The sequence below is a fragment of the Pelecanus crispus genome, chromosome 5 (assembly GCF_030463565.1).
Source record: "Pelecanus crispus isolate bPelCri1 chromosome 5, bPelCri1.pri, whole genome shotgun sequence".
Taxonomy (NCBI): Eukaryota; Metazoa; Chordata; class Aves; order Pelecaniformes; family Pelecanidae; genus Pelecanus; species Pelecanus crispus.
The window spans coordinates 21,725,590-21,743,251 of NC_134647.1; the positions used below are offsets into that span (position 1 = coordinate 21,725,590).

Below are 17,662 nucleotides of genomic sequence, written 5' to 3' on the forward strand. Positions count from 1 at the left end.
GTCAGTCTCAAAGAATATATGCAGGCAATAACTCTGTTCCTACAGCTGTTTGCTTGGTCTTTTCCTTACAAAAAGGAGCTAAACAGGAGAACTGCTATTCACTAGTGGAGCTGAAGGTTATTAATAGAGAGACTTTTTTTTTTCTTGTCTTTAAATTCTGTCATTACCTTCCAGTACAGAGCAAGTGCTGATTTGCAAGTAGCTCATTAAAGCTGGTTTTTAGATGTGCTTTTTTGTTTTGTTTTCTTGCTGTTTTCCCATTTTGTTAGCATGCAGATGGGGGTGGGGAGTAGGAAATACGGGAGAGAGCATGTTTCAGAGGATGCCAGGATGACTTCAGTTATTGGATGACTGCTGTCTGATGGATGGAAAAAGGAGGAGTAAACCTTCCAGTCTGCACTGACGGAGCTGAAATACAGAAACCCGATTTACAGGTAAGGGTGAAAAAAATTCCTGTTCTGAATAGCTATTCTTGATCCTTGCCACAACATTTCTTGGGTGTAAAAATGCATGTGCAAGCATCTTATGTTTGTTCCTCATTAATGACTTTGAAGCAGCTTTTCAGGTTGTTATTTCTACTGCCTAGGAGGTGTCTATGTGAGATCCATAGACAGTGAAATCATAGGCATGCCTGATACTGTCTGACAACTTTCTCATGTGACAGTATAGGCATTGTATCTCATTGATGCTGAAGTTGTTCAGTAAGCTGTAGAAAGAGAGGTCTTTTGTGTGATGGAAATACTCACTGTCGAAAATACAGTGTATGCTACCAGCAGGAAAATAGCGCTGGAAGATCTAAAAATGTTTTCTTTGAGTTTGGATAGGAAGAGGACTTACAAACGAACTGCTTCTAAAACTGCATGTATTTTATTTAGTGTTGAACATACAGTAATAATGGCTTCTCAGAGCAACTCTTAAAGGCTTTTTGTGGTTTTTTGCATTATTTTTAGGTTGGGAATGAACGTGGCTTATAATTCAGTCATAAAATTGTCTTTGTCATAAAGAAACAAACATGATGCTTATAATTAAATTATGTGAACAAGACAGATAAATCTTGTAGTACCTACAGTGGTTACATACCAGTTTTAATAAACTGTTGAAATAGCTTGTATGGAACCTGTTCTGCTGAGTTTATGTGTTATCAGCAGCTGTTAGTTCACAAGGCGCTGGAGATGGCGAGTAGCCATCTAACTATCCAACTTGCTCGGTACAGAAAATTGATTTGTTTATCAAGCCACGTTATTTGAGGATATAGGACTACAGGCGGAAGTCCTGGCCCCGCTGAAGGAATTGGAGATTTTAATACTGGCCTCACTGGGGCAAGGATTTCAACGTGTCAGTTCTCTATTGACTTATTTCTACATTATACGTGTAGCAAATAATTGTTATACTATGGGACCCTGTTTTGCTGGTTTGAAGCAGAAATCTTAATTACTTCACATTAGTGATGGAAATAGCACTACGGTAGGAAGTAATTTGCTTTAGATAACTATGTTTAGTGTATTTAATCTTTTGAGTATCTGCAGTAGCTCCTTTAAGATAATTAAGTAACCACTATATATTTCTAATGTGACCTTTTTTCCTGGAATTTCTTGAAGTTAATTCTAATGTGTTATTAAGAAATATCTAATCTATAAACAATTACAAGTATATACATTTTATGGAAGAGGTCCGTTTTTAAAAATAATGTAGAGCAGTTGCTAATTCTCATGACACTTGTCCATGTCTTTTGAATGCTGTATTCTAAATTAATACATTGATAGAACAACTGGGAATATTATTTTGTGAACAAATAGTTTTTAATTAGTAATTGTTCATCTTTATACTGAATTGAAAATATAATAATGGGATTATTTAATTCTCACAGTCCATTTATATAGCACTGAAATAAAGGAAAAGATTAGAAGCTTTCTGCTTGGTTTGAGAATATATAGTTATATATTTATAAAGCTAAAATACTGCAATTTAGTTCTAATAGATTTCGGAGATTAAAATCAGTAAATGCATGTATCCTTTTTTTGTTGTACTCATTGAGAGTGAATGCCCTTAGAGCAGACCCAAAATGATTAAAAAGTGATGTTATTAAAGAAAAACTGGACAAGGTCAATAAAACTCTTACTGAGTACTAAAGAGGATGGGAAGAAGCTTTGTCCTCTGTCCACTTGTTTATATACCTTACCAGCTGCAAGCATGTGGAGTGGTGTCCTTTTCTCCTAGCTGTTTCTTCAGAGAATGGAGCCTGATGTATTTGCTAAAAAAAAATAAAAAAATTAATAACTTACAGCAAATGTCAGTGATTCCTAAAATTATTCTAAAAGACTGATGAATTGTATCATTTTTTTGTGCTGGAATGTGAACACTGCTAAATAATACTGACTGAAAAATAGATGAGTTGCATCATAACATTTCTTGTTTGTAGGGAATGGATATCTATCTGAAAGCATAAGCACAACTGTTAAATTACAAGCTTAAATCTGTGTATTCCAATCACTTTTCCCCCCTCAAATGAGAAATCTGACTTGAAGCAGCTCCAGTAACAGAGAGGAGTTGATGAAAACAGAGATCTAGTTCCACATGTATTTAAATTATTCTGTCTCCTTGGAAACGCTGCTGCTGCAGATGGATTTGGCTTTTGGTGGCTAAAAATATCTACCGCTTAATAATGACAGCATGAAAGATCCTGAGTAAAACTACTGTGTTGTCACTAGTTTTAAAGTTCCCTAATGATTCAGGTATTCTACGTGAACTGCAGATTTGCATTTTCTGTCCAATATTCCCTATCAGCTGCTGCCAGTGCTCACCAGCTCGGTGGAAATGATAAGCTCATTAGCCTTGGTTGCAGACCCTGCTGAGGAGGGAGCATGTGAGTGGGAGGTAGGATAGCCGTAGAGTTTGAAAGCAGGTAGAAAGTTGGAAAAAAAGTTTGTGGTGGTGGTGCGGGTACATGCTGTGTGGTATTTGAGGATACAGGCTTACTCCCAGTGACATAAATGGTAGGAAGAGTATGCTTAAGCCCTGCCTTTGTAAGGTAACAATCTGTAAATAAAAGAAGGTCTTTTTCTTTTATTTATTGCAGAATCTTTACTGAATGCTTCCTTAGCAGTTGTAAGTGTAGATGACTTAAATATCAAACAAACCATTCTAAGTCAAATATTAAATTATCTTAAACAAAAGCCAAAACCTAAATTACTAAAGAACTTGTAAGCAAGAAATAACATTACATTACTTAGCATTACTAAGAAATTTCATCCTTTAAAGAATTAATTCTTTTCAATGAAGAAAGTATAGCCGCTGCTCTTTTATTCAGTTCTTTATTAGTTATGCCCTCCACATACCACAACTTCTTTTGTTGTTAGCTGGTATTCAGTATATATGAAAAATAACCACTTCTATTTTTTTTTTTTGATCTCTCTGTTTCCATTGGATGGCTTCCTGCTTGTGCCCAGAGAACAGAACAAATGACAAACATGTCCTCAGTGCTGCATATGTGCTAAATAGTGGGCTAAATATACCTCTTTTATTCTTTTACTTTGTTGGTATATATGTGATTTGTTGTAGCGTAGATCAAAATTGATGATAAATTTTCCATTATTGAATGAGGTATTTTTCCTGTTTTGCAGTGTCTCGAAGACAACATTTAAATATTACAAGGTACTGTTACACATATAAACAATTAATCCTCTGCAAATTAGTACTAAAATCCATTTTTAGCTGACAAGACAAATACCAAAGGTCATTTAAAGTAAAAGTTAAATACTTGGTTTTGATTAATTGAAATGACTAAGAGGAAAGGATCTGGTATCTTTCATTCTATAAGAGACTATTAAGATATTAATAAGGCAGATTATTAAATGGGTTATAGAAACTTTTCTGTGAGGACAATAAAATTTAATCATAGCAAGCCTTCTTATTGAGAATAATTTGGTTTGTATTAAGATTAACAAACCTGGGTTGCTTTAATTTAAAGACCTGTTTCCTATAGTACGTAATTTAAGATTCTGTGGAGAAGGTAAGTACATCTAAACATTGTTTGAGGAAGTAAAGGTGGGATAAGTTGCTGGAAGTAGCATCTGTGTATTTTAAGTGGTAGTCAAGTTGTGCCAATTTGACATGAATCCTTTGATTTCTGGATATAGAAGCAGAAGTTCTCATCTGCTGAAAATAGTAATGAGAAAGTTTGTTGCACATTGCCTGTCATTATGTCTAGGTTGTGGAAGACAGGGTTGATAACACAGAGAAAGTACTGCTTTTTTGGTTTGCTTTTTTTTTTTTATAACAAGTTACAGGCAGATGAGCTGAGGTTTCTGCCAGGCTAGGTTTTTCCAGCAATTTTCAGCATTATTTGTTCACGGCTGAAGAAAGAGTTCTGTGCTATACAGCGAGTATCAGACCATGTAGGTGAAGAGACACTGTCTTACACATTCGTCACTCTCCAAAAAAAAAAACCCCAAACTATCCATTTGTCTTGTTTCTAAACTCTAATCTCCTAAAATTAGACATTTTTAATCTTGCCACATATAAGTAGTACCATTCTTGTCAAAAATTATGGCAAGAGCAAGGTCTGAAGGATGTGGTCCTTCATTATCTAAAACTTGCATATACACTCCCCTGTCCCCCCTCAAACACATGCACATACCCCTCCATACATAAATGGTTAAGCTGGAAGAGTTTGCTCCTGTCTTTTTCAGATAAAAGAGGAAAACCTACTTCAGAGGTACTTTTGCAAGTATGTTCCAGTACACTTTTGTGTCACAAGTTCATATTGCACTTCTTAGAGTTCAGATGTTCTGGTTTTGGGGGTGTTGGGGTTTGTCGTCAGGGGTGGTTTTTGGGTTTGTTTTTTTTTTTTTTTTGGAACTCTGTTAAACACTGCGGATTTCAGAGGACAGCATGGCTAACCCTCTGTCAAGATGTAGGGATCATGGGGCAGAAGGGGAGAGCTGTTGAATTCATGCTCTCCCTGCTGGCTTTGATGGCAATGGTGAAGGAGCACCCAGGCTTTGTGTTAAATAGCATGCAACTGGGAGTGAAGTAGCATGTATCAGGGCTGTAGAGGTGTGAAGGCCCCTTTGGCATATACCAATCTTGACCGTGCTTTACTTTAGCAGGAGCATACTGAGATATACAAGATATCTTACCATGTTGTGCAGTTCCTCTGCAGGCAGTGCACAAGGTTGATGTTCATGAAAGAACAGTGTGGAAGATCAGTATGGAAATAGTATGAGGACAGGTCGCAGTGTGCCAATTAATATTACTGTGTGGGCTAATCTGGGCAAAATTTCTATTAAAACCTCCTTATTTCCAGTACTGTGTATGTTGATGGCATTTCCAGTCTCCACTACGGAGCTGGACCCTACTGCCATTCTTGTAGCTGGGAGCAGCATAATGCAAAGCAGTTGTGCCAAAAACATGCTGAAAACAGTACTGCTAGTCTCAGAACCTCACTCCAGTTGCTGGGGAGGGGCTAAGCAAGCCAAATGTTCTCTGTCTTTGTAAAAAGAAGTGCAATAAGGGTGTGGTGTTAGTATGCTGTCTCCCATATAGCAGATGGACCAGTTCTTCCCATCACCTGCATGCTCACCCTTCTCTAAAAGGCTGTGAATCTGTAGAAGTCAGTAGGACCGGTAGCAGTGTTTTTCTGTTTTCACATCTCCGTTTTATGAAGAGTTGTGACATCTCCTAGCTGGAGCTCTGCTGCAAGCAGTCCTGCAATACAGTCTACAATGTAGTAAGTCTTTTCTGGGAGCCCACATATAAACTTAGAAATTTCTTCTGAGATACAGATACTTCGGTAGTGGAGACCAAATACGTTACACTGTGGGTTTGTTTTTTTTTTTTCTTTTTTTTCTTCAAACAGAAGCAAGATAAAATCTTCCACAGAGATTTGGGGTGAAGAGATTTTTAATTGATGAAATTTCATCATTAAAGCTTAAAACCTAGAAGAGAAGTAGCCAATACCAGGTCTTTTACCTGAAGACTTTGGAAAGGACTTCATGACAGGCCCAGCTAAAAATGCTTTATATGACTTAGGTGGAGGTTAGGCATTATGAACCTGAGTTTGTGACCCAGCTTCAGCATGACTTTCTCTTGAATCTCCTGTTTGCCTCTAGGACTCAGTGTCGCTTATGCATCTTTCACTCTTGTAGAAGCAGTTCTTGCTGCAGCAAGCTTAGAAAATTGTTATAAATGAAACACGAGCTCAAACTAAACAGCTTGCGTGGACAAATCTCATCTTGACAGGAAAGCCCTCTTGCTGAATGCCTCTGAATCCCCTTCTACCAGGTTGTGCCTTAGTCACTGGAGACCTGAATGTTAAGCTCCTGAATGCCTGGTTGAATTATCATTGCCTCTTATCTCATTTTGCTCTCTGGGGAGCATGCTGAGAGAAGACTTGGGAGAACTAGCCTAGAATTTTCTTCTGTTGGCTGAATTATATGAGCATTTCAATTCTTAGTTATGTCAACAGTTAAATGAACTCAGGCATCTGAAGGCCATTTCACTGCTGCTGTGTGCAGGATTTTTTATATTTGGGTGATGGAGAGGGGGATATTTACATGCTTGGTGCATGTAGGACCTTATGAGATGCTTCTGGAGGACTAAGGGAGCCAGATGTACCACCATTGCATCTGTACTGCATGTAGAGACAGGAGGTTAGCATACACCAACATCCTTTCTGCATTCTAAATTCATTGCCAGTGGAGCTAGTTGGCATGTGTTAGAGTGTACAACAATATGTAGGCAGTCTAGAAGATTAGTGGATTAGTACTCAAGTGTGAAATCAGGAGTGCTGTAATGTGATGGTATAGAAACCCTGCAAAGAGCAGACTTGGCAGGATTTGGCTTGCAATGCCACAACAGATTCCCCAGGTTGAATTGTGCAGCCTTATCTTGCAGGATTTACTTAGTGCTATGGATTTAGCTAGACTGAAGCAAAAAGGCAGAGAAAGACTTTTCCTAGTTTATGTCTGTGTAACTTGACCACTGCTGCAAGCACAAATTTATGAGTATGATTATACTAATGGTATTCCCTGTACCTATACAGGGCAGTCTCTTAAGTGGAATTAGTTTGCTATGTGTTTTTAATTTTTACAGATCGTAGTTGTGAAACTATCGGAGCCTACCTCTGGCAACTGGCACTTGTGATTAGAGCTGCCAAATACAGCAAAACGTGTATTGCAAACATTAATTTGAATTCTGAACAGCTGTTTGATTCATGTTCATGTACCTCTGTTGTTCGCTGTTTGCAAGCATTCATGCAAATGGATTTTTGTATGCATTAATGCAGTCCTTTACATGAATAGTCATTTTCACAAGCAAATGATATTCTTTGTGTGACTGATGTTGTCACTGTAGATGCTTTTGGTTTTGACTCTTCCCACCCCTCCCCCCCCCCCCCACTTAAAACTGCCAGTTACACAAAGAGTAAAATAATTAAGTGCAATATGTGGAACCAAGCAAACACCTTGATTAGTTCACAACCATTTCTGCTGCTGACACTTATTTAGCAGGTAAGAAGAATGTCTTTAAAAAAATCAAGCTTTTGTTTGCAAGCTAAGAAAAAGACCTAAAATCAAAAAGAATATTAATCATAACAAATAATCCAAACATCTCTGCTTGTGAGCATCAATATTCATGATTTAACTGTGAAATTATTTGCCAAGTCTCCTTAGCATGTTATAGTACACACTGACTGGCCAGTAGGTGGGAGTTGTTTGTGATGAGTACTTTGCAGTAATGTTTTATGTGTAACATCTGTTTTCCGTGTCCTCCTGTTCAGTTTGCAGTCATTTGCATAGAAGTGTTTTTAGTTCGGAAGCAAATCTGTATTGCTACTACAGACTTTGTCTAAATTTTCCTGTACTTTCAGTTGATACATTTGAGACAAGGCAAAATACAGTGTCCTTGTTTGCCTGCCTTTTAATTTTTATTTTCAGATAAGAATTTTTATCCAGGTGGATTTTATCATGGTATGTGATCAGCTCTCAAGAAGGAATTAGTACAAAATAAAGTTTGATGAATGAATGAAAGAAGCAATTAATAGGATTTTTTTTTTCCCCCTAAATGCCAGTGTGTTCTTGGGACTCTTTCTCTTGTTTTTCCTGAGTAGTTTTTCCAGTAGTCAGTAACTGATTCCTACAGTGAGGCTTTGCTCTAAATAGTGAGGAGATATAACCTGAGGCAGGGTCCTGTTCTATTATTTCATATCTGTTTTGTTATGCTTACTGTGTAGGGTACATAGTTCATGTTTATGTCTTCACAGGTATGTTCCATACCTGTTCGATTTCCCATGTGATGTTGTTTGAGCTGTATACTATTGTGTTGTATTTTGCAGCAGTCATTTATTTGAAGATTTTGACCAGGATGAAAATGTCTTTGGATTTGTCTTTGTCACTGCACAAAGATTTTTGTCAATTCCCTATTTCCATGTTGCAGCTTGCTGTCTGTTTTATTAGTATCTCTTAGCACATTTCAAAGCAATCGCTGAAGTGCAAGTTAAGAGAAATACTTTTACCTCTCCCTATAGGGCCTATCCAGTGTGGTCCTGGCACTTCTGTTTTGTGGATTATTTTTGTTTTACTTTTTTCTGTCCATGGTTGACAGTGAAACACTGAGGATATGGCAACTTAAAGTTAGGTTTTGTAGAGCAAGTTTGGCAGTGTATGCTATGGAGAAGAAGCTTCTCCTGGGAGCACAGGTAATGCACTGTCACCCCTCTGCTCACTCAGTAATTCGAACACCGCTCTTTTGGAGCTTTTCACTGGGATTTGGAGATACCTGCTTTCTAAAGTACTGCTGCAATGAGATCGTTACCACGGTTTTCTAAAATTTCCATCCTTTTCAGGTGCAAGAGAAAATCAATCCAGCCAGGCTTTTACATTATTTTACTTTCTAAGTTCCAGGTAGTATTGTGACTGTTTTAAATACATCCCCCACATTTACATGGTATTTTTGTCTTCTAGTAATAACATGTTGCCTCTGAACTGTTTAAATGTATGGTGCCTGCCAATTATCTGGCATCGTAGCAAGGCAAAGCTGGTTGCCATGGAGCTTTGAGGACTTGCTTTGCCAGTCAGCATACCTGCAGCTAGAGAACTGGTTAAATGATCTCTTCGTGGCAGTAGTTTCTTCAGGGTGGAGGAAAACTAGGAAAGAGAGGAGGAAAAATTGATTGGGGGGGGGCTGTTTAAGAAAGATACATCCTTCTCCCAGCCCATATCCATCATACACTTCTGCTGTGGTAAGCTGCCATTTCCTTGAAGAATCCTTAACTGTGTCAGGCAATTGGAGTTTGACCTAGAGCTCATAACAATGTGTGTAGCTGATTTTTCCTTGCTTTAATACTGTTCCCTCTGTTTCAACTTTGTTTTGCTTTGCTGTGGATTAATGCCACATTAGCATGGTGAGGAGCATGGCAGAGAATGATGTATCACATTGCTGTGCAGGGATTTTTTTGTTGTGAAGGATATATCAACAAACAGGAAAGCTTCCAGTACCTGCTTGTTACTCAGTTGTGTGAATCGGCAGGATGCTGCTCCAAATCAATCTGAGCTGCTAGACAGCTATTTAATAATTATCCAGAAAGGTCTGTTTCTAATTGAACTTCTCAAGCCAACTTTCTCCCTTTTTCATCTAAACTGATGGTTTGATCTAGCAGTTCTCTAACTGTGGCTGGCCGTTGTTTTTCCAGAGTTTGCCTCTGAAAGCTGGACCTCCCTGTTGTCCTACTGTAAGTCCAAGAATATTGACTTGCCACTCTATGGGTTTGTTTTTCTTAGTTGTGTGATGTTGTTTGGTTCCTGTAGTCAGTTGTGGACTTTTGTGTACTGGATTCTATGCTGAAACACGCACATTTGCTCATTTTTCTTCAGAATATACATATTGCTGTAGTACTTCTCTGTGTTTGATATCATTCCCATCCTAAATGATGTACTGTCTTACATGCTAGAAGTGACTTTTGTGTTAGCAAAATTGTACCGCTGTGTAGTTAGTTATATTACCCTTATGAGCTCTGTTATCAGATTTGAGGTTTATTTATAGTTTTACTTTCCATTCATGTATTGAAAATTTGACTTGTGTCTTTCCTGCCTTGTCCCCTAAACCTGTAGAGTCTTCAGTTCAGATGAAGTTGGATTCAGATTTCTTTGTGACTGCAGTTGCTTCAGTTTGATTCCCCAAAATCTGAAATTACTGATTCAGCTGTAGCTATGGTCCAGGGAAAAAAGGGACAATTCAAGTCCCCTGTCCTGGTTCCCTGATTCTGGACTTAAGGATCCTTTAGAGATACCACAAACTTTGTGGCCTCGTTGCTGTTAGACGTTTGACTGTTCCTTATTCCTGTTGGTCTCTGTCTTCCGCTGGGATATATCACATGATCAACAGAGTGCAAAATAATGCTTTCATAAACAGTAGTGGGTTGTGTGTCACCGTGCTTATTATCTCCTAGTTCCCAGAGATGTGGATCTCAGTCAGGTACTGCAGGATGCCTATGTAAACAAGGTATGGGTTAAATGTGTCAGAACATGCCTCATGCTACTGTGCAGATGTGCCTCTTTCTGAAGAATATTGGCTTATGGAGCGGCAGCTGTTTATACAGATGTTATTCTAAAGGGATCTCCTGCTGGTACATAGTGTGTACAAACAGTTTTAGATACTCTTTAATCTATCTCTGTGATAGCCAAGCTCTTGAGTAATGACCTAGGTCTCACTTGTACGATAAACTCTTTGTCAGCCCATTTCTCACTCTCTTCACTGAGATGTTTGAGTCTCCTTTCCCCTGTGTAGTGTTTTCTGGGGAGACTCAATAGCAGAGAGACTAGAATCAACAGATCTCAGGCAAGTGGCAACACCTAAATTTTATCGCGACTACTTTGTCAAACAACCTTCTTGGTAGTATTCCCGGAAGAGATTCAGAACAAGAATTGGGCAGCAGTGATACTAATATATATAATGGATAGCTATGCCTTCATCATGTGTTGTGGTGATACTCAGGTTCTGCAGTATTCCCATACCTCCTGGCTTATCTTGATTGGCTAGCTGGGTGTGGAGCTAACCTGTATGCCACTTCCAAGGATCCTGGGAATCATTTGTTATGGTTCGTTACATAAATCTTAATGAAATGGCTTTGCTGCTACCAGGTTGTGACACTTGGTGCAAATGTAGGCTATGCTAAGTGCAAACAAATTTAAACCCCTTTGGGGTGAAAAATATTTGTTTCTGCTACTAGCTGTAAACAGTTCTGGCTGTTGAGACTCTCACTGTCTGCAGCGACTTTACTGATGTGCAAGATGCGTGTTAGTCATCTAGTTGCTGTGTAGTATATTTGCAGAAGACGATGTCTGACAAAAGGGCTTTTGTCTGGAAATCATCTCAGGCTATGAAATTAGTTCTTGCTCTCTGATGGTCTGCACACTAGTGATGGTTGCAGCTATTAGGTTTGCCTTGCGGTGCAGTTATGACTGAGGTTTTTTGGACCTGGAACTTCATGACCCCTGTAGCCACAATTTCAATGGGCTCAGATGTGGATTTGACCTAGGTCTCACTTGTACGATAAACTCTTTGTCAGCCCATTTCTCACTCTCTTCACTGAGATGTTTGAGTGTAAGCATTTTCTTTCTCACACTCCAGCTGCTGCTTTACCCTCTTCTGCAGTCAAGCTATAATCCTGTGGTTTTGATATTGCAGGCTGTTGCCATGGAAATAATGGTGATTTCACAATTTCAGTGCTGTAAGCACTGCAGGAGGCAATGGAAAAGGTGGTTGGCAAGAGATACAGCGAGGATGTGGGGGGCAGTTCAGAGGAGTTGTTTCTGAACCTGTTTTTTGGGGGGGTTCTGCCCCCTCTATTATTGTGGGTTTTCAGGGTGTGTTTAGTTCTTTTTTCTCTCTCTTTTTTGTAAATGTGATTTTATTAAAGGTTGATGCTTAACAATTTCATGTATTCTTACAGTTTTTGCAAAGGTTATTACAAAGTGATGCTAAATGCTCCTTTCCTTGTCCTCAGAATAAAAATGCAATGCTCTGCAGTTTATAGTAATTTATTTTTGGACAAAAGGGCAAAAGTTGAGATCTAAGCATGTTCTGTTTAAGTCACATCCTTAGCTTGAAGAAATTCCTTTCAGGGAAACAGTTTTTTCATAAATAGTAAAACAAGCTGGTAGTATCACGACAAGCATATGCATTTAAAGCTGTCTGTGTGACTGACAGTATTAAAACCTAATACATTTGTTACTTAATTTTTAGTGTGCTCTGCATACAAACAAGTTTGGTGCTGAAGATCATCTTATGCAGCATCTGTTCTTAGCATTATGTTGTGATTCCATGTCTATACTGAAATCTTTTCTCTAATTTAGACACATCCATAAGGGTAGAATGAAACTTAGTGGAGGAAATCAACTTTGTTATAAAACGAATTGAACTGGCAGCTTAACAAGCTGAAGGCAAGTGGCATTCAGAAGAATTGAGTTTTTTGATACTATACGCTGGAAAGCATCAGACAGCAACCTTTTTTCCCCAGCTATTTACAGCAATGTTCCACTGATCAGTGTAGTCAGAGAGTAGATATTATCTGTAACTTTTAAATTACAATCTTAGAATTAGTTTTCAGTATGATGTAATCAGTGTTGATGGTGACAGTAAACTTAAGATCTCTTCTTAATTAAAGATAGAGGAAAAAATTGTTTCAGCCTATCAGATGCATTAAAATGATCTAGAAATTGCTTTCAAAATATTTTGATCTTTTTCTGCTTGGTATTCCATAAATGGAGATAAGAAGATCAGCTGTTACATATGAAAGGGAAACAGTAAGGAATGTTCAACATGACTCTGGCCATGTTGGGCAGTGTTACTAGGAAGCCAAGTTCATAAGGATAGATTCAGTCCATTGATACTTGTGTGAATGGAAATAGTCTACGTGTGTGCCAGTACTCATATCTGAATTTCACAAAAGCTCTGCAAGAAACTTCTGCATAAATTAAAATGACAAAATGAGCCAGAACTGTTTGCAGGGCCTGGCCTGAAAAGATGCTAAGTTATCTCATGCTCTGAAATCTTAATTGAGAATGTGGGCATTTGATAGTACTGAGTATTACATAAATCAGACCTTTAAAATAAAAGAGAGAACATTTTCTTTCTGAACTATATTTATTAGTGAATGCTGATTTTTGCCATGTTATGTTTCTTGGTGCCAAGTAAGCTTAAGTGTTGTATAAGCGTGCATTTCTACTGAATTATATTGGATTAGATATACTTTATTCTTGGCCCAAATTTGCTGCATAACTGAAATATTTATAATTTTTTATGCATGAGGTTGGTTATAGAATTTTATCTGTGTTGGTAGAATACAGGTAGCACTTACCTTCTGTCTTAAGAAGAAAAGACTGCCTGTAAGAAAGTCAGCAAGATGATGAATATACTGATGGTAGGTATTTTTGACTCCTTCCTGGAAAAGTTGTTTAAAACCCTTGGTAAGGAGCCATTTAGCTACAGGTAGTAGTATCTGACTGATATATGAACACCTCCATGATAAATAAATTTGAAGACCTGGACAGCAGGCAGGTGTTTCAGTGCCTTATTGCCTCTGTTCCTGTTACAGGTGCATGTGACAGCATTGCAGTGATGAGTGGAATTTTAAAGAGGAAGTTTGAAGAAGTTGATGGCACCTCACCTTGTTCCTGTGTGTGGGAATCAGATGATGACATTTCTAGCAGTGAAAGTGCTGACAGTGGCAGTAATGTCCATCCATCCACTTCTAATCATTTTACTCGTAAGTACTAAAAAGTGGTGTGTAAGGCATGATACTCCTTTTTATCCAAGCTAAGAAAGGTTCATCTTACTTGGAAGAAATACAGTGTAGGCTATCTGCTTTAATTTTGAAGCATTTTTCTGTTTTATTACACTTAAATGTTGATACTGTGAGGAAGTATTTCTTTTTTTGAAAAAGAACTATTTCCTCTGGTAGTTGTTTTTTATGTAAAAATTAGTATGTCAGAGTGAGTTTCAGAGGAAACTCCACTTTTACACTATATTGTTAACATGTAGATAGTGCGAAATGTTTTAAGTGTATAGAAGAATATCTTCCATTTTGGGTGATGATTTAGGGGAAGCGGGAAAATCAGCAGTAACAAAGCTAGAAGGCCAGTGCTTCTGCTTGACCCTGTCTGTTCAGAGTTGAGAGTAGCCTGCACGGTCTGTGACAGGATAGCAGATCCCTCTGACCATTCATCCTGCCACCTAAGTCAATGCAACCACACAGCCCTCAGTCCTTTTCTTCCACACATTACAGGAGTAAACAGAGGAAGAAATGTGTAGTTCTCCCTGAGAAGATGTTAGATTCATATTTGATGTCTCCATGAGACACTTGAAGAACAGAAATCCTTTTCTTGTTCCAACCAGCTGAACATGAATAGTTAATTTACAGCATATTTTTTTTTTGACTTCTCAGGTTGAGGTTACCGGTTACTAAACTCACATAATTTGTGGAATGTACATAAAGCCTCCTATCTGCAGTAAGCCATGTGTGTAAATGAGTAACAGTAAGTGATCTGGACTCTATCTGACAACTCATGTAGCAGCTAGAAGGGTGTCTCCAGCTTTTGATTGTCTGTCTAATAAAGCTAGGCTAGAGCTATTTGTGAATTACAGCTGGCAGTAGGGTTAGTGTAGTTCCTTATCTGAAAAGGAAAAAAAGCTCTTCTGGGTAAAGGACAGTTCTGTACCACCTTCTCTTTGAGTGGACTCTTCAAAAGCACACTGAGGGCTTGGAGGGTAGTGGTGAAGGGGTTGTACTCTACCTCGAGGGGGCACCACAAGAGATGGTCCTGAAACCTGTCGTGCTTAACATCTTTATCAATCACCTGAAGGAGATGACAGAGTGACTTGCATCTAGTTTGCAGAGAACCACATTGAGGGAAATAGTTGATGACCTTAAGGGAAAAGGGGGACCCATTCAGAGGGACCTAGGCAGGCTGACAGAAGGTTTATAAAATTCGGCAAAGACAAATGCAGAGTTGTGTTCCTGGGAAGGAAGAGCCCCTTGCAGTGACACAGCCTGGGAGCTGACTGGCTGGGGAGCAGGTGTGCAGGAAAGGCACTGGGGGTCTTGGCAGGCAGGCAGCAAGGTGAAGGTGAGCCAGCAGTGAGCCCTGGCAGCCAAGAAGGGCAACAGCCTCCTGGGCTGCATGAACAGAAGCACGGCTAGCAGGGCGAGGGAAGTGACTATCCCCCTCAGCTCAGCACTCGTTAGACTGTACCTAGAATATTGTGTCCAGCTTTGCCCCCCCCTGCAGTGCAAGAAGGACACTGATAAAGTGGAGCAAATTCAGCAGAGGGTCACCAAGGTCATGAGGGGGCTGGAACATTCACCTTGTGAGGAGAGGCTGAGGGACCTGCCCGTGTTCAGCCTGGAGAAGGGAAGGCTGTGGGGGGACCTGGTAGAAACAGTGCAGTACCTATGAGGAGCCTACGCAGAATGTAGGCGGGCTCTTTCCAGTGGTCTGTGATGGGAGGGTGAGAGACAATGGATGTAGACTGAAATGAGAGATGTTCCAGCTGAATGTAAGGGGAACTTTTCACCGTGAGGACAGCCAGGCACCGGAAACGGTTGCCCAGAGAGGCTATGTAGTCTCTGTCCTTGCGGATTCTCAAGACCTGACTGGCTAAAGCTGTGAGCGGCCTGGTCCGGTATCTTAGCTAACCTTGCTTTGAGCAGGAGGTTGGGCTAGAGACCTGCTGAAGTCCTTTCCAACCTGAATTATTTTGTGGGTTTATGTCTTGTGTGCGTCAGAGATTGAGAGCTGAAATAGCACTGCTTGTTCTTGTTCCAGAACCGCGCTCACTGGTGAGCAGAGAGTGGTAGCGGCAAGCATGTGTCCAGAAGCGGTTTGTACAGTGCTGTGAAACCTTGACTAGGCTGCTTTTGGGCCTGTTCTGATAAGTCTGTAGGGAGCTGTGTTTTGCTTCATCAATTTACTAGCTCAAATCTCTGCTAGCTCTGGGATCCATTTGCTACTTTCCACTGCCAAATGTGTGTGTACATCCTGTGTTCTGGTTTGATACTTTCAGTTTTGCTGCCTCACCTCTGTGAGCGCAGATGGCAGCCAGTACTTGAGGGGTTTTGAAAAGCCCAGGTTTTCTGGAGGCTTCTTGCTGAATTTAGAGTGCTAGTGGGAAGAACAAAGACTGGGATGATTTGAGACACAGGTAGATGCGAGATGTCCCCTTCCCCTCCCCAACTCATTACCCTGCTTTGATTGTGTTTGAAGTTTTTGCTGTTGGCTCTTGAACTTGGACTCTCCAAATTCTGCGATGGGATTTTCAGCCTGGAATTTCTTTCACTTGGCAGTCTGCCAGTGCTTTTGTCTACTGAATAGGCTTCAGGGCATGATGCAGATACATTTATTTTTGCTTAGCTTTCATTTGTTTTCCATTTTTATGTGTGTTTTGGTTTGGGGTTTTTTGGGGTGTGCTTTCATTTTCATTGTTTTATTCTTCACAAAGCCACAACCTATTTGCTCATGTTTCTGTAGGCAATGGCAGTACTTTTTTTAATGCAGCTCAGTCTAGGTAAGTACTTTTGTAAGATTTTTGTGGAAAAAAAATCCTAAAACATCCCTGACTGCTGCAACAGCAGACTTTATAAATCACAAAGTAAATAAACCAGTTCAAGTGTTTTCGTAAAACAGAAACAAACAACAGAGATTGAATTTAAGGAGCTTGCCTCTCCATAGTTGAATCTTGTACAATTTAGCAATGTCAAAATAGAAGCCATATCTACTTTTTTTTTATACTGGTGTTTATATACAGTGGTGAAAAATAAGACTTATTGCCCAAGAAAATGTAACAGTTTGTGTAAATTAGCTGAGGAACTTCTGGCTATTTTCCTGTTTGTTACCTCAAAGAAAATTTGGCAATTCCTATATAACAATTTTCCCAATTTTACTAGCACCCATTGTTTTTTTTTTTTTTTTAAGTATACTTTTGTATTTTTCTGGGGAGAGTGGGTTTATTGGAGTGATTACTTCAACGGATTACTACTTGCTAAAGTTTTTTTCAGAGGATCTGGAGTTGCATATTTTGTATCAGAACTCATTTCTTTTCAATCAGATACTCATAGTAGTGGTTTTCAGATTCCTGTCCATTATTGTTGTTTTCTATTAGTTATCAGCTTCTGCAAAAACCAAATGACAAATTTATTAACAGTCTGAAATATCTAGATGTAAAATGAAAACCAATAAGAATATTTGCACATAAAGATTATTTGTGTGAGAAAGTTGCAGGATTGGGTTGTGTAATATTTGAATACGGGGCAAAACAAGAAAACATGCCTTGCTGTTGCAGACAACTATATCATCGCTAGCATATGTTACATGCTAACAGCAGGCTTTTAGAATATGTAAGATGTTTGCTCTAGCCTCATCTGAGATCAGTGTCAAATTCTTTCCTCCTCAGGCCACTTTATGCAGTAAGTGTTTATTCTGTACACATGTTCCCTGAAGTCTGGGCTCCTACTGTGTGCCCAAAGCCACTCTGCTGCTCAGAAAAACCTAAAAAGATTTGTAGAAATTCTTCTCACTCTTCTTTATCAATACATGTGCAGATTCACTGCTTCTCCAAGGGACTGCTGAGATACACAACAGCAATTGAAAAAATCCTCTGTTATGCCATG

General features: G+C 39.1%; 1 protein-coding gene across 1 annotated transcript in view; it reads left to right on the forward strand.

Annotated features, from left to right (window-relative positions):
• Positions 1-365: 365 nt before the first annotated feature.
• Positions 366-17,662, forward strand: part of CSRNP3 (cysteine and serine rich nuclear protein 3) — an 87,377-nt gene continuing 70,080 nt past the window's right edge. Inside the window, exons 1-2 of the mRNA XM_075711336.1 lie at positions 366-442; positions 13,599-13,762. Coding sequence (XP_075567451.1) covers positions 366-442; positions 13,599-13,762 — 241 coding nt within the window. The remainder of the gene's footprint in view (positions 443-13,598; positions 13,763-17,662) is intronic.